General features: G+C 36.6%; 2 protein-coding genes and 1 non-coding gene across 5 annotated transcripts in view; 2 read left to right on the top strand and 1 right to left on the bottom strand.

The window, feature by feature from the left end:
* The window catches only part of efcab11 (EF-hand calcium binding domain 11), an 83,014-nt gene extending 72,417 nt beyond the window's left edge, over positions 1-10,597 (bottom strand). For all 3 annotated transcript variants that reach the window (XR_008808998.1, XM_056267228.1, XM_056267226.1), the window contains exons 1-3: positions 10,439-10,597; positions 9,099-9,194; positions 8,115-8,163 (exon numbers count right to left, since the gene is read on the bottom strand). Coding sequence is in view for 2 of the 3 variants with exons in the window: in XM_056267228.1 (XP_056123203.1) it covers positions 8,115-8,163; positions 9,099-9,194; positions 10,439-10,516 (223 nt within the window). In the remaining variant the exon portion in view is untranslated. The remainder of the gene's footprint in view (positions 1-8,114; positions 8,164-9,098; positions 9,195-10,438) is intronic.
* On the top strand, positions 10,032-10,104 carry trnak-uuu (transfer RNA lysine (anticodon UUU)). Its single transcript has one exon. It is a non-coding gene; the product is annotated as a tRNA-Lys (tRNA).
* An 895-nt stretch (positions 10,598-11,492) lies between the features above and the next one.
* tdp1 (tyrosyl-DNA phosphodiesterase 1) overlaps positions 11,493-17,897 on the top strand; it is a 37,016-nt gene continuing 30,611 nt past the window's right edge. Inside the window, exons 1-6 of the mRNA XM_056267218.1 lie at positions 11,493-11,526; positions 11,810-12,411; positions 12,543-12,586; positions 12,689-12,744; positions 12,853-12,949; positions 14,848-14,882. Of these exons, the coding sequence (XP_056123193.1) occupies positions 11,820-12,411; positions 12,543-12,586; positions 12,689-12,744; positions 12,853-12,949; positions 14,848-14,882 (824 nt within the window). The 5' untranslated portion in view covers positions 11,493-11,526; positions 11,810-11,819. The remainder of the gene's footprint in view (positions 11,527-11,809; positions 12,412-12,542; positions 12,587-12,688; positions 12,745-12,852; positions 12,950-14,847; positions 14,883-17,897) is intronic.

Raw genomic sequence — 17,897 nt, 5'->3', positions numbered from 1 at the left:
AATAGTACACCTCTTATCAAGCTGCATGAATTGAGGTATGACATACATCTATAGCACAAATGGCGATGGACAAGATACACACCAACGTTTCATAAAATTACAAAAAGAATTAGGAATTTAAAAAGTCACAATTACTTAAGAAAATCAAATTTTCTTAAAGTTGCTATGTAACAGAAGTAGCAAAATACATTTTCTTCTGTATTTTGACACACATCCAAGTAAAATGGATTATCCGGGGGAAAACAAAATAGGGTAATGAATCATTTACAATAAGATCAATAACATGCAGAAAACAGACTGGGGGAAATTTTATTTCATGCAGACTTTAATGTGTGCTGCCAAATTTTGATAGAATTAGGACAACTTTGGGCTACAGAGATTTTAAACACCGCATAAGAGACATTTGCTTCAGTTATCATCAGATGGCCATGAAAATACATATTTGAATTAAATTATAAAGTATTTTTATAGACACACATTTTGCCCTGGAATTATATTATCCTAATTCTCACGATCTAAAAAAAAGAAAACTTTAGCATGTATGCCACACAGCATGGACCAAGCCTGCATAAATAAATGGATAAATGTAATAATAGGAAAATAAAAAACGGAATAAATAAGGGTGCTGCGATCGTTATCGGCCGATACTCGTTTTATAGTTTGATCTGTGGTCACCGTAAAGGCCGATCAGAAGAGCCGATCAGATGACGCAAAACTTGCGAGAAAATCTTTCTATATGCGCAGCTAAAATTGCTTCACTACATTCAACGGTCTGGCAGTTCTACAACCCCAATTCCAGAGAAGTTGGGACATTTTGTAAAATGTAATAAAATCAAGAATCTGTGATTTTGTTGATTCTATTTAACCTTTATTTAACTGACAAAAGTACAAAGGAAAAAAAATCCAATATTTTCACTGGAAAACTTAATTGTATTTTGTAAATATAAACAAATTTTGATTTTGATGGCTGCAACAGACTCCAAAAAAGTTGGGACAGAGGCACGTTTACTGCGTTTCACATCACCTTTCCTTTTAATTACACATTTTAAATGTTTATCAATTGAGAATACTAATTGTTGCAGTTTTACATGTGGGATTTTTGCCCAATCTTGCCTGATATAAGACAGCTGCTCAACAGTCCGTGGTCATTGTTGTCCGATTCTCCTTTTCATGATGGGCCATACATTTTCAATAGGAGACAGATCTGGACTGCAGGCAGGCAGTCAAGCACATCCCTTCTGTGAAGAGTGTCTAGAAACCTAGAAACCACTCTGTTGTAGGTAGCACGTGCAGAATGAGGCATGGCATTGACTTGCTTCCCAGGAAAGATGTCCTCTTGATGGTAGTATATGTCTCTGTACAATCCCAGTATATGTCAATGGTACCTTCACACATATGCAAGACAAGTCTCACATGCCGTTCGCACTGATGCACCCCCATTTAATGACAGATGTTTCCTTTTGCACCTGTCGTATGGAAGTAAAATAATGACAAATGTTTTTGAAACAAAAAAGCTTGTTGAATTGCACTACTTGAAAAAATTTGCATTGCGTTAACCCTGCTTTCATTTTTATGGGCAGAAATTCAACATGGTTGTATATTTAAGCTGTGAATATTTCAATTCAAAACATTCACACACATTTTCATTAATACAAATTCAATAATCCATATTCACCTTTCAGATTTCACTTCCAAAATATTAATTTTGTTTAAAAATACAACCTATAATATTCGACAGGCAATTTTCGGTCCATTCTATTTCGCTTTACAAATTCGCTTCCACAAATTCAGTGGTTCAAATTCGACAGAAAATTCACAATTTCACATCATGGAACGGCAGGAATATCAGTAGATTGCCGATTGACAATCTCCATAGCTGTTAATCGACCTCACCAGCTGGCGGCTGTTGGCAAAGAAAACTAGAGAGCAACGGGTGAGAGAGTCATTCATTCATAAAAACGGATTTACAGAAAAGTACAGAAAGTATTTGTGATGATTATCAGGGCCAGTATATATGGAAAAGCTGATAAAGACACAAAAGCTGTGTTTACATTTAAGTCTTCACAGTTAGTTTTGCACACGTAAGCAGCTTTCTCTACCGTGAACGAGATTATAATGTTATTCCCCGATGCTGATGTACAGATAAAACGTTAAATCTGAGGAAGACATATATTTCTCTCGGTTGTTTCGTTTTCTTAACTTTATATTGCGGTGATGTGCTGCAGAACTGGGGATTCCCTCAATACGTCATTCAATACTAGATATAGGAACAGGCAAGTGGAATATGAACGTAAAGCGCAAGGTTTCACGCTGAGCGATTCCCAGTGAAATACTGGCATAAAGTTGGCTTGACAAAGTTACATACGACATTGCTACACATGTTTCTAACTTCAATAGCATTTGAAGAGAATGACTTAGAGTCATAAAACCAACTGTAAAGTGTTTATGTAGGTGCATGCCAGGCATGATGCACACCTTTTAGATTTTTGATATTTAATAAAATAAACTGTTAAATCTTGTGTAAATATTGCTATTTTTTCAGTAGGCCTATACCGCATGATCTCATATTTATTTTAATATCAACTATAGGCCTATCTAAAAAGTGTGCATCATTGCCTGACACCTACATGAACAATTTACAGTTGGTTTTATGACTGTATTTTAATATTTTTTCAAGTAGTGCAATTCAACAAGCTTTTTTGTTTCAAAAACATTTGTCATTATTTTACTTCCATACTGTCGCTGATGAAAATCTGGATGGTCCCTTCGGTCATTGGGACTGAGAACTCAATGTCAGTTTTTCCCAAAAACAAGTTGAAACGTGGACTCATCTCTTTTAGACCATCTGAGATGAACTCGGGACCAGAGAACTTGGCAGCATCTCTGCATTGAACAGATGTATAGCTTAAACAGTTTAACTTGGATATTCTATAAGCTTTCACTTTTATTTTGCCTTTGTCCCAACTTTTTTAGTGTGTTGCAACCATCAAATCAAAATTTGTTTATATTTACAAAATACAATTAGTTGACCGAATATTGGATTTTTTTCTTTGTACTTTTGTCAGTTAAATAAAGGATAAAGAGAATTTACAAACCAAAGATTCTTGATTTTATTACATTTTACAAAATGTCTCAACTTTTCTGAAAAAAAAAACCCTGTAATTTTGCAACGTGATTGCATTGCAGAGCAACAATGACAAGCAAGAAACTAGGGCTGTGCAATTTTTGTGAATTTTTTCGAACATGTTTTTGAACATTAAAACACAGTGCGGACGTTGACCTCCATTGGCCAGCAGCGCGGATGAGACATCTAGCCTTTATTATGTATATCTATGTAGCTAGCTACTTGCAAACTGCTAAGTCCCTCCCCTTCCGGTCGACCACCATGGGACCTTATTTCGGAAAAATATTGTATGGTAGTCAATAGCGAGAGACAACAAATATTTTGATCTCGTTTGAATTGTGCCCTGAATTACACATATGATGTTTGTCAATTTAAAAGATACATTTTAAAATAAAGAAAGTCGCCGTTTGATGTAAAACTGTTGAGGTATAAGACTGTGAAAATACATAATTACAAAGACTACAAACCCAAAAGGCGCACATTTTTTCTAAATCAATGAAGCTAACTTACTGAAGCTAACGTCTGTCATTTTTTCTATAGTCTTACGTTATAATCGTAACGTTACGCCTGGCAGAGTCTTCAAAATTTACTGTCCTCTCGTCTTTGAAACGAAACTTTAATACGTTTAGATGTAATTTTATATATAGTTATGTTTATTTAATATAATAAACAAAGAAGCATAAACAAAATGAGGGGTGTCTGTTTTGTCTGTTTTTGTGACTAACGTCTCTTTAGTATAGCAATAGAGTATAAAAACCAATTTAAATTCTCGGTATAGCATTGGACTCTACGATCGGCGGAAGTAATCCAGCATCCTTAGACCTTCACCGGAAATACCCCCGTGCATAGAGCCCATTGAGAGGCGAACTGATGCTAATGTGCTCTATTGTTAGAGGAGGGGCCAGCCTCATTGGCTCCAGTGCATCATCGACAGTAGGGGTGGGGCCAGGAGCTCAGTGGCACCACTGCATCATCGAGCCACCGTTTTAGCCCCGCCCAAAAAATCCTGAACACAGCAACGGTGAAAAACTGTTTAACGAGAATTGTACTGAGAATTCCGGACCGAGAACGGTTTGTAATGGTGCCATGCCGTACCAGGCTCAACTGGAAACATAACTGGAACCCTTCTTTCACCGTTCTTAGAACCGTTCTTCCCAACGGTGGAAAAGCGGCTTCATTTATCCTAAACTTTTCCTAAAGTGCATCCTAAATTGCACCAAAGGTCTCTATGAACCTATTGAACCATGATCCATCCACTAGGTGTCTGGGTGTCATCAATTTATAATCTGCCAACATTGTTGATGGTTTTGGGCTTGATGACGATGCTGAGAGGAAAGTTCACATAAGTAGCTGGATATAGCTTCATGTTTCCATTTCTTAAAAATCAGGATAGCTTTAAAATAATTTAACTTTAAACGATGGTGGTGCTGGATGTCAGATCAAGGCTGACTGCCATTCACTGTGATAGCGAGACCATCAATCAAGGAAGTGTCAACTGGGTGGCCTGTACGTCCTTCCCACCCCTTTCTTAATTTCGGCTTCTCTACCATCTTCACTACCTTGGGGTCTTTGTACGCTTTTCTTTCTTCAATTGGTTTTCTTCGCGCCACCCTCACGATCTCTCTCACATCTGCTCTCCTCTTTTGCGTTGACTCAATGACCAGAACAGGCCGCTGCCTGACTTAACACACACACACAAGAAAACGTGCAACAGTGTTCTCACCCAGAGCTCCTCTTTAAAATCATGGACATCTCTGATTTGATGTGCTCCCTCCCTTATCACTTCAGACTGTCCCTGAGCCATTCCAGACCAGGTTGGAAGCCAGAATACAAACATTACATGGATGCTGAATGAATGTTGCATAAACAACATAGGAAGTTTTTTTTTAGAGATTAAAAGACTAAAAGCTTCAGATCTAATCTAATGCACCATTCTGGTTAGTCAAGCATTTGTCTGGGCTTTTCGAATTAAAGCCCATCATAATCAAATATTTGCCATACAAAGCCTGGAACGAGTTCATGTTTACAATCTGACTGCAGTTCAGTATATACTGTATGGCTCTGACATTTTCTGAGTTTTCCTGTAGTATTCTCAGCAAATGCTGGCCTTTTATGTAGGGATGCACAGATAATTAAAAGTCTGGTCAATACTGATTATCTAATAATTACTTTCATGTTAAGCGATAAATGGTTGATAATACATTTCTCTACATTTCTATACATGCGTCATGCTAAAATAAAATTTCCCATACTGTGAAATAAGATTTTGTAAATATCGCCCACTCATTGCCACTCGTCGCGTAAAATACTGGATCGTCCAGTATTTTAAGGTAAAATGATGTGTCCCGTATCAAATCAATACAGGATGTGATTTGTCCTGTATTTTACATAGGCCCACACATAGTTGAATAAACGCATAAGGATTTTGCAGTGTGGAGGATACTAATAGCAAATATATAAAGAAATCAATTTCACAATTAGTAGACAAGTATTTATGTGTGAAATGTGTGTTCTGTATGCTGCTATGTGTGATTGTAGCTTCTTTGTTTCCATAGCAACGGAGTCTCAAGGTCATGCGTCGTAAATATGCACTTTTTTTAGGTCGAGCTCAAGTCTTAAGAGGCTCTCCAAATATAGGGCTGAATGGGAAAAAGTGATCAATGGGTCTGTCCAGAAAATAATGATGACTGTCTGACTTAGAAGGATAGTTCACCCAAAAATATTTTTGATGAAATCTAAGAGCTTTCTGACCCTCCGTTGACAGCTACGCAACTGAAACTTCGACGCTTCAAAAAGTTCATAAGGAGATCGTAAAACGAATCCATATGAATTGAGTCCAAATTTCCTGAAGAGACACAATCGCTTTATATGATGAACAGATTGAATTTAGGCTTTTATTCACATATAAACATTCTTCAACTTATACATCAGTTGTGGTAAACCAATGAGGTTCATTCTCATGTGTTACACAGCACGTTTGAGCTTCCGAAAGAACCAATGAGGTTTATCCTCCTGTGTTACACAGCACGTTTGAGCTTCCGCAAGAACCAATGAGGTTTATCCTCCTGTGTTACACAGCACGTTTGAGCTTCTACAAGAACCAATGAGGTTTATCCTCCTGTGTTACACAGCACGTTTGAGCTTCTACAAGAACCAATGAGGTTTATCCTCCTGTGTTACACAGCACGTTTGAGCTTCTACAAGAACCAATGAGGTTTATCCTCCTGTGTTACACAGCACGTTTGAGCTTCCACAAGAACCAATGAGGTTAATTCTCGTGTTACACAGCACGTTTGAGCTTCTACAAGAACCAATGAGGTTTATCCTCCTGTGTTACACAGCACGTTTGAGCTTCCACAAGAACCAATGAGGTTTATCCTCCTGTGTTACACAGCACGTTTGAGCTTCCACAAGAACCAATGAGGTTTGTTCTTGCGCGTCAAGCAAGTTTCTGTTTATGTTCGCTGATCAATGTTTATATGTGAATAAAAGCCTGAATTCAATCTGTTCATCATATGAAGCGATCATGTCTCTTCAGAAAATGTAGACTAAACCGCTAAATTTATATGGATTAGTTTTACGATCTCTTTATGAACTTTTTTAAGCGTCAAAGTGGTAGTTGCGTAGCATGCGGCTGGTGACATGGCGGTGACACTGAAGGTGGCGACCCTAGTCAAATGCAAACAACTAATAATCAACAAACTATTATTCAAAGATAGACTAGGACTAAGACTTTAAACAGACAAACAATTTTGAAAGATGTGATTTTTGAAAATTACATGTGATCTAAGACCTTTATACAGTGCATGTCATATTGTAAAGACTGTAAGGCTATCCCTCACCACCTTGTTTTTGTTTTAAAATTCAATATGGCGTCTACCCTGACTAAGGTCTATGGCCTAGTGGTGTGGCCACATGTGCTCTGGCATGTTAAACTGTGGCGCTCATGCAAATAATGCAAGTTTGAATCTATCTTGCAACATATCCCTAACAAAAAAAATGGCATAAAATAAACATCTGTTATTTAAATATCTTTCAATTATCCATTGTGGAGGCATTTCTGAATCAACAAAATCTTCATGCCTTTGTGATAAAAATAGAGGCACGAGAAATAGCAATTAGGAGATAGCTAGCTGTGTGACCTTTTCACCATTTCTCGCTTATTTAGCTAGTGAAAAAAGAAGAAAGAGAGTGAGATAAAGAAAAAAGGGGTTGAGTAGGCTAAACAAGTGGCAGTAGTATTGTGAACGCCGTGTAGCACTGAAGCCTTAAGTGGCCTCTTTTCTGTGCGATGAGCCTGCCAAAGCATTTCACTACTGAGTCTAGTCAAGCCTCCCACATCACCACCAGCAACCCTCTCCTCCCGACCATCACTAATTTAGTAATCACATGAAATTCAAAAGAGGGGCAATTTAATTCACCATTTGCTCTGAGCAAGATTTAATGGTGGAATATTTCATCACACAAAGCAAGCCACTTTAACTAGATTATCTTATGCTTTCCCACAGGGCAGCATACAAAAGCAATTTGCTTGTGGGATAAAACAAGAAACAAATTACTTACTAATCTAGGTCTTCAACCATTTAATGTCTCCTTCAAAATGCTGTCCTGCCAAAACCCCCATTTTCCTCAGTGTTTCTGTCTGTCAAAAGGGCCTGTAGAAATCCTGTGTGCATTTCACGGCAACATTATTTACCGCTGTTTGTCAGGATTTCATTACTGGCAATGTGTAAAAAGATTATACAGTATCTACGTCAAGCTCCTTTTCCTTTCATTTTGCCTGAGTGGTATAACATTTCGTTTTCCACATTGAAAAATAAATCAGGAGAGAAATTGTCCATATCATTTTGGAGTGCACATCAATGTGGGTTGAGTGTCTGCTGAAGGTGAAGTGCAAAACACTCAAATACACAGCAATGGTATGTCTACAACTGTACAGAAAACTGTGATGCATTAATTCAATATGACAGGTACTATATTTTGCCTTTACCTGGACAGTCCTTATTAGTGCCATTCTCCATCAAGATATTTGTCTCTGACTGCAAGAGAACATACAAAATGACTTAAAATATGATTAGAAATATACAAAAAAACTACCAAAACATTAAGCAAAACTCATTGTTTTTTAAAGAATGCTCCAAGCCCTGTCAGATTAAAAATTGTATTCCATTAATGTTCAAAATTACAGTTGTCATGAGTTGTTGACTCTTGATTCTGATTCGTACATTGTTCAGGCCATTTGTCTGAATCGGTTTAACCAATTAATTGAAAAGATCTAACTCAAAAGAACGATTCGTTGAAGAATCGAATATTGCTAGTTAATATCCCAAAATAGAATTTCAGAATATCCCAGTGGGTCTGCGTTACCCTTCCATCCACTACATTTATTAAGTATTCAACAGCATCCATACGTTATATAAAAGGTAGTCATAGCTAGGCCTATATGTTGGTCTTTTTTAAACAAATGTTTCAGGTCATATAATTAATGTAAGCATGAATATGTAAAGCAGTGCATACGTATATGCTGTGTGAATATTAGAAAGATAGAAGTACACCATATATGCATATTATGTTAGTTAAAGGGATAGGCTAGTTCACCCAAAAATAAAAATTCTGTCGTCATTTACTCACCCTCAAGTTGTTCCAAACCTGTATGAATTTCTTTATTTCTGCTGAACATAAAAGATACTTTGAAGAATATGGGTAGCCAAACAGTTGTGAGGCACCATTGACTTTCATAGTATTTTTTTCCATACTATGGAAGTCAATGGGGTCCATCAACTGTTTGGTTACCGACATTCTTCGAAATATCTTTTATGTTCAGCAGAAGAAAGAAATTCACACAGGTTTGGAACAACTTGAGGGTGAGTAAATGACGACAGAATTTTCATTTTTTGGTAAACTATCCCTTTAATATGACAGTAAATGTACAATTTAGAGATTATCAAGTGATTCTGATTTTCTGTAGGCCTACCTTTGATGGCTTGTATCCACAAAGCATGATAACTGCTATCTTAAGATCTTCTCTGGACAAATAACCTTTCTTACCCACATCACACTGATGGAAAACCTAAAGAATACATAAACATAGACATTACAGTCAGAGTTGATCTGCAATCTTAATTAATGAGTACGTATAACCCCAATAGTGGGAGTATTAAGCATACGTTTCAGAAGTTTGATTTGGCAGTGGACTGAAGAGAGCGACCAAATTTAATATTCACAGAATGTTTAACACTGAACACAGAAGAAAGAAATCTGACTAGAGGTTGCTGTTCAGTAAAAGTTTGCGTGAGAAATGAGCACAACTCTTCAGATCCTGGAACTTGGGGGGATGCAGTTAACGACACTAATTTTTTTTTCACTGTTTTTTATTTACCAAAGTTTCCAAAAAGACTGCTGTTTTGCAGTTGAACTGTAAATGAAGACGGGCAGATGAAACAAAATGTTAGAAATTAAGGGGAATTTGGTGAACGTTACATACAGTGCAAAAAGCATACCAAAGCAGCTTTGCAGAAAACAAACAAACAAAAAAAACCACAAATAATTATGTAAATTGAAAATTTACAGCATTTCTTCAAATATTATTTCTTGAAATAAATGATCATGTTTTACAGCACCGAATTCGACGCGCCTGTTTCTCTGAAGAGAACTCAACAGCGCAGCGCACGCACGCGTCACGATAATATATAGTCGTATATGAACAGCGACCTCTAGTCACGGATTTCCATTGTAGTAGTAGTAGTAAGTCACCTATCTCGGCACAACTATTGTTATGCCCACACAATATTATGTAGGTTACCGCTTTGTAGTGATTTACGAGGTTACCGTTTAATAATAATGTAGCGACGTGAATTGCAAAATACAGTTGTCTATTTTGACACCCCTCCTGAAACTACTTTTCAGAGCCCGGATAGCTCAGTCGGTAGAGCATCAGACTTTTAATCTGAGGGTCCAGGGTTCAAGTCCCTGTTCGGGCGGTAATTTATTTTCCCTACTGTGCATGTATTTTTGAGAAACCTCAAATTTACTTTCTATTCTGTATCTAACGTTTTATCTAAACGTCACAAGACCAAGATTTTTAAATAACGAAGCCCAGATAAGTTAGCTACATTCCATTCCCGCTCACGTACACAAAAGTGTGACATGTTCAGGCGTATAACTTGAAAACTGTCTAACTTTACCTTATCCACATATTATCATATTATTTTAAAAATGTATGTCATCTTAGCATTCGCACCAGCATCTGTTTCAAGCAAATCTGTATCACAAGCGTCATGACATCGTTCAAAATCAACATGACTCAAATCTTACCAACTCGATTTTTTTCCTTTCGGCATCGTTTATTTGTCTCTCATTCCTAAAGATTCTTCCAGCGGTGAATGTTTGCATTTGGGACAACCTAGATAGAAATATCTGAAGACTTCTGGAAAGTTGTAGATGTTTGCATAGAAACCGTATGGATGTGAGGGATTGGTTTGCTGTGTGCTGATTTGTTGACCGCAGTACAAGCAAAGAGTATAGAAGAACGCTGATTGGGGAAGTCAATGAGGAAGTCCGTTATTTTCAAACTAAAAGTCAACCCACAAAAAAAAAAAAAAAATCTTTAAGAAATTTTATTCTTCTTAAAGAAAAAGCATATTTTTGGTCATATAATGAAATATTAATATTAGGGTTTGTTTGCATTATGACAGTGTTTGTATGGCAAACCACCCCCTTTCTCATTATTGTAATGAAAAAAGTCCACTTCCTAAGAAAAAAAATCATGCTTAGGTAAATCATAATTATTAGGACAGTAAAAGTCGAAGATTGTTCTCTGTCTTGTTAACAGCTTTCCGCAATAAAAGTCGAAATTATGTCATACAAGTCATAATTATGAGATTAAATTAGAAATGATGAGCTACTCATGGTTATGATATGACATACGTAAAAAGTCGAAATTATGATATAAAACGTCACATGCGTCGAAATTAATACATAAAAAGTGATAAACAGGACATACAATGTCGGCCTTTATGTCATAATTTTTTTATGTCGTATTTATTACTTTGTATGTCATAATTATGTTTTTTTTTTCTAATGCGGCGGAAATGAGCTATGTTATTGTTCAATATCGACTATCACAGAGACTTTTATTTTGAATAACATTGTGGCTTTTCTCTTCTGTTATAACTTACTACTAACCTACATGTGGAATGTACAGAGCGTGTATGCCGAATCAAAACACAACAAACTGTTGTGTCGCTGTTAATGATATGAGTTTCAAATGGACAATGGTCTAACTTAGTAGTTTCGTAGCTGTATATATGCAGCACATATTTAGCTTTCTTTAAACCGTAACATTTGAATTATTTACCTGTAACACTTAGCCTGTAAGTTGCATTTCATCTTCCCGCCTCTTTGTAAGTTTACGTTCATTTAACAGTTACATTGAACTTAGTCTGCTTATGTATACAATGTGGTTAAGCTCTTCAATCTATCAGTTGTTCATGTAATGCAATGCGAGCATTTATCTCTTGTTTTAGGCTCCATATATTTGTACAATTACGTTACACAGTTGTTTTTCAATGCATTTTGTCAAATGACAATATTAAGGAACTGTTGTTTACAGAATATAGTATGCTCGTTTTGCAGTTTACAGCATGCATTAAAAAAAGATAATCTAATGCTGATTGTGATCCACAGCTGAACAAAAATGTCCCAGGACAGTCAACATGGCAAGTGGACCATATCAGATAGTGAAGACGAGGACAACATTATCCCTCCAACACCTCAAAAGGTTTTAAACAAACCATGCATTAAACCTGATTTAGAAATAAAACCAGATAAGGTCTTCAAGCAAGAGCGCAAACTGAGTCCAAAATGCAATGAGAAAGCTGAAAACTCCCATCCTGCGAAGGAACCGTCTGCTCCTTCCATGGGATCCGAAGCCAGAAAAGCTGCACATGTGAATCAAACCATCCCTGTAAACTATGAAAGCATCTCTTCATCTGCTGTAAAGAGAAAGAGAGAAACAGAGGAGGGGGGCTGGAACCTCTCCAGCAGTGACGATGAAGCTCCTCCACCTGTAATGAAAAATGAACCCAAAACGCCAAATCTAAGTCCTAAGAGGAAGAAGACCGAAGTCAAACGTCCCCCGAGCCCTCACGGCACTAGTTATTATAAAGAAGAGCCAACTGATTTCTTTGAGACCAACTTATTATCTATGAATGACATGTATCGTTTTTATTTAAACAAAGTTACTGGGATACCAAAAAAGTTCAACACTGGAGCACTGCATATCAAAGGTATATAAAGAGTTTGAACTTTTAAAAACAATTTTATATATATATATATATATATAATAAAGTTATGATATGATGTTGTATATTTCTAATAATCTTCCTGTTTTCTTTTCCTCTCCCTCTCCAATAATCAGATATACTTTCTCCGATGTTTGGAATGCTAAAAGAGTCTGTACAGGTATTGTGTTAATGGATGAAGTTGCAGCTAAGGTGTTTACTACAACCACACACAAAAGTTTGTAATGTTTTTGTCCTGATTCACATCTTTCTTCTTTTGTAGTTTAATTACTGTTTTGACATTCCATGGATGGTGGAGCAGTATCCGCAAGAATTTAGGTAAGATTTGTTGTGGTATTGCAGCTGCATAAATTGAAAACATAATTTCACTACATCGAATGAAATGGCACTACATGCCAATAAGTGCGTATGCTGTTTGTTTTTTAGGGACAAACCGGTCATACTCGTTCACGGAGAAAAGAGAGAGTCCAAGGCTCGGTTAATTGAGCAAGCCAAACCATATCCAAATATTCGTTTCTGCCAGGTCTGTGGTTTTTATGGTTCTCTTGATTTGCATTAAGCTATTTGTTCCACTAGAGGGAAGCATTACACTTTATGGTAGTCTGAGGTTCTCTAAACCAGTCTCTCTCAACTGGTGGGTCGACGTTTTGAGTGGGCCTCGGAGTGTGCAGTCAAAGAAACATCAACAACAACAAAAAACGTAATTTTAAATATTTTTTCTGATGCGATCATTTTATTTTGAAAGAGATGCGTGAAAGCTGTTGACTCTTCTGTCTGATAAAGTTAAAGTAAAGCGTGCCTGAGAATAAAAATGTGTTGTTATCTGCGTTCAGATAAGATGTTGTCAGGCTATATATCATTGTCATTATTCTAACGTTAACAAATCCAACTTTTCTGGATTTGGACTTGGTTTTTGCTGTGGTATAGGGCCGCGGGCCCTAGTTTGGGCATCTCTGCGTTAGAAGTGCCCGTCCTGAATTTTATATAAATAAATCACAACAATCCCGTACCATTAAAACAGGCTGCAGCGGATTTTTTTTACACTCCTATTTAAAGCTTCCGCTTTTCAAACGCTGAAAGTGTGATAAAGACTGGTTAGTAAATCATGAAATCACCAAAAAGTACCAATACATTTTGTAACTGGTACTTCCTGTGTTGGCTAGGAAAGATTTGCATGCTTGTATGATGTTCATTATATTCATCAGGAGCAGTTTCATTTATTTACAGTGGTAACTGTGTTTCTGTGACCACAAAATACCACTTTATTTGCACTTTGTATATTTTTAAATGACTGTGGTGGCTCATACCAACTTACTAACTTTGTAAACCTGAAAAAGTTGGCAAAACTTAAAAAAATTGAGGTAATCAGTTACATAATTTTTTTTTTATTAAGAAGTTCAAAGTTTAAGCAAGCAGAACTTGCATATTTTTATTTTGAACTCATACATTTGAATTGATCTTAACATAATTAAGCGGTATGGTTTGGTTCTGGGCGAGAACTCCCTGTGCATCCATGCAGCCTAGCATGGATGAGAGCAGCAATAACCCCCCTTAGGGTAAGCAGAACAGAACCAACATGAATGAATGCAGATATCATTAATTTAAGATTTTAAAATACAACATTATTCGAGAATTTATTCCGATTTGAGGGGAATCAGAATGCCAAATCCTGACTGGGCGAGAGGAGGAGCTGGGGATGGAGGAGGGTAATTAGCTCCTGAGAAACAGATAGCTGCTGCTTATATATGTATACAGTGATAGGCGTTGTATTCCTATAGGTAGACGTGGATCAGCTGAGAGTCAGCTGATGCGTGCTTGACTAACGTGACCTGCCAAAACTGACGCTTATACGCTTGATTTTCAGTTAAATTTAAGTTGGTCTAAATTAAAAGAAACAAGTTCATAAAACTCAAAACAATTCTGATTACTTAAAGTGTCTCAGTTTTGTGAACTCAAAAAGAAAAAGAAAGTTGATTTATTTGAACTAGTTTGTTTAATTTAAGTGTTCCCTACTCAAACCAATCAATTATTTAAAGTGTTTGGGTTTAAAATCTAGTTTGGGACCGTTATTTAATAGCAATATCTTATACTTAGACTCAGTATGTCAACCATTATTGTGAAATACATTTTCTTGGTTTTTAAAAGCAAATTTATTTTATATATAATTTGTATATTTTTTAGGAATTAGGTCAAATTCCTAAAAAATTGGGTCGCCGCTTAATGACCATAGGAAACTGTGGGTCCCGTGGCCAGACCAGTTGAGAACCACTACTCTTGTTTCTCAATGTCTGTGTATAGTGGGAAAATTGTGACATTACTGACAAAACAAAAAGAGCCTTTTGTTGTTATTACATACCATTTCATTTTAAAAGAAATACTAAATGTTTATTGTTGAATTGAACTCTCTATGGTTTTTGACAGGCCAAACTGGACATTGCATTTGGCACACATCATACGTGAGTGTTGGACATTTTATTTCTCTGTATAATTTTAGTGAGACTGTGAGCAAAGGACTTAAGCTTGGTTTCTAGTAAAAATCCATAAAGCAGTGTTTTTGAGTGACAAGTCAACAGTGGTAGTGTTAGCTTATTTACTTTTTATTAAAATACCTTGATGATCAGGTGTAGTATTTATGAGCAGTCAGTCACATTCTGCATATGGGAGGTAGCGCTCCTCAAACTACTCAAGAGAGTATTCAATTCTTCGCAATCCATGCCGGTGCCCAGATTATCAGATGAGCATCTGTTGTGATGAGTTGAAATTAGATGTTAAACAGGCGCAGTATTGAATAGTGCTGTTTTTCCTCCATAGAATCTTTCATGTTTTATTCAACAGAGGCCAACATAACAGGATTGAGTATTTTTGACTCCAGATGAACGAATTAAAAGGCTTGTCTTATTTGATATAAATTTAACCAAAAAGGCAGCAAAAGAACATAAAGACTGGCAGAATAATCCTTCTCAAACACCTTTGTCAGGTCTTCATTTTCTAATTTGCCTTCAAATGAGTTTTAAACATCTCTCTCTGAAGAACATAGAGAGCTTTTTCTTATTTTATTAAATAAAATAATACCTTTTCCACCCAAAGAACAGCACAGAATTGATATTATATTCCAAAATGTGGGGTTCTTGTTATAATTAATATAATACAAAAGAAGGCTTTGTAAATGTGCCCCCATTCTGAAAGCTACTCTTTCATACCGCTTGACACAAAAAGGCATGTTATATGCAGGGAAGTAATATTGAGTCTTTGGTAAATGTGCCAAAAGGTTCAATGGCAGTGTTTTGAAGGACACAAATAAAAGAAAGGCAAGGCAAGTTTATTTATATACAGGGTTCCTACGCAGTTTGGAAAAGTATGGAATTTGATTTGAGTAATTTCCAGGTCTGGAAAAGTATGAAAAAAAGAAAGCAGAGTATGGAAAAATATTTGCATTTCCAGACTATTTAGTCTATTTAGTAGCCTGATTAAAACCAGACCATTCTCAGTTGTAACTGAGTTAAGGTCTGGCAAAGCGTCATAGACAAATCATTTCCAGAGGGGCGTCACCAACGTACGTCGCGGATATACCTAAAACCAATCAGAGCGATGAAGGAGATGACGTATGCAGAGCGGTGGAGAACAATCTCCGAGTGTTGTTCTTTGCACGGTTTTTAACAAAAAGGAAACGTTCAGATCGCTTAAAACAGACGCGATAGCTGATTCGAACGAGTGATGTTCGACGGCGGCATCCATCTTTGTAATGTAGGCTACAAAATCTGCTTCAAAATCCCAGCGCTCTCGTCATCGTGTAAAGCCCGCCCCAACGTTTCTGATTGGTGCCTCGATTTCGGCGGATTGAAAATGAGTAACTTTCTAACTTTCAGAGCAAATCTAAATTTGCCGGAAGTTGTCTGGGTTTTCCCAGGCTACCTATTTAGTTTTCTATAATAGAAAATTAAGATTGTCAAAAACGACTGAATGAATTTAAGGTGCACTTTTTCATTATGCAAAAATGCAGGTTATAAGCGTTTTGGGTTTCTTCTCATGATATTCTTAGCATTCTTACAGAGCCAATAAAAGGATCTTTGCAAAAATAAAAAATATGCAGACTTTCGTGTGCGCATGAGAAACCATTAAACTTAGCATAGACAATGCACACTGAGCCACCTATTGCACCATCAGCCCATTTCACTGTGTGGTTTCTTGGCTGCCATAGAGTATGTGTTAAAGCAGACCTAAGGCCTTGAAATAGGATAATGTACTGCCCTATTGAAAGGCAAATTTTGACCACTTTTTAAAAAAAAAATTTATAGACCTTTGAACTTGGCAAATAGTACAATGCACTCAGCCATATTGTCCCATCAGCCCATTTCGTGTCATGGTTTCTCTGCCGCCACAAAGGATGCATTAAATTGGTCATCATTAGGCCTTGATATTAGAGGTACTACCCCAAGGAAAGCCAAATTTGGAGCAAATAGGCTTATATTTCTATTAATTCATGTGCACATTTGCTCTTTTTCTTCATAGATTAGGTTATAGTACATAAAACTAAAAATTGTAATGCGTAATTGTAAATTGTAAGCATGCAAAAAAAAAAAAATCCCGCGCGTATGTGAATAGTTTCTCAAGGGCACGATAAAGTTTCTTGTGTGCATGCAAAAGTCTGTATATACACTACTGTGCAAAAGTCTTTGGCACTTTAGTATTTTCAAACCCCTAAAAAATAGTTTTAAGCCAGTTATTTATATATTTTGCTGTAGTGTGTCAGCTTACATTTCCAAACATTGATTTTGCCATTAATGGTAATAATCCAGTGAGATTTTTTTGTATGCACAAGGAGTGACAAGAGCCGGTATGAATATGATCTGATCTCTCCATCATCGAGCCTGTCTGTGATTACATGAAGAAACAGAAAAAAACTGAGACGGACTAAATCCAGAAGAACTGCAGCAATGTCTCCAAGATGCTTGAAACCTTCCTGCAAAGCTACAGTACTGCGAGACGTTTTAGGCACTGTAAAGTGAGGATGCTTTCCAAAATAATCTCATAAGTAGATTTTATTTATCAATTAGCTTCTATAAACTGAATCAAATCCATATTTTGTGTGACCACGCTTTGCGTTTTAAACAGCTGTTGTCCAGGTACACTTGCACATAGCTTTTCAGGAAGATTTCTTCAAGCGTTTTGGAGACGTTGCCACAGTTCTTCTGGATTAAGTTGTTTCTTCATGTAATCCCAGATGGACTCTATTATGGTGAGATCAGATCTCTGTGTGGAGCATACTGGCTGTTGTCAGACTCCTTATCCATATAAAAATCTCACTGGTTTATTACTATGGAAATGTAAACTGATATTTCCTACTGACACTACAGCAAAATATATAAATAACTGTCTTAAAGCCATTTTTTGGGGGTGAAATTACTAATTTTGCTTTGGAGATCTCCTACAACAAACGCTTTCATTTTCTCGTAATATAAATTGCACATCAC

This window comes from Rhinichthys klamathensis, unplaced genomic scaffold (assembly GCF_029890125.1).
Source record: "Rhinichthys klamathensis goyatoka isolate OS25496 unplaced genomic scaffold, OSU_Roscu_1.1 h1tg000256l_1, whole genome shotgun sequence".
Classification (NCBI taxonomy): domain Eukaryota; kingdom Metazoa; phylum Chordata; class Actinopteri; order Cypriniformes; family Leuciscidae; genus Rhinichthys; species Rhinichthys klamathensis.
The sequence above is the reverse complement of the archived record's forward strand: the minus strand, read 5'-3'. Positions and strand labels throughout refer to the sequence as shown.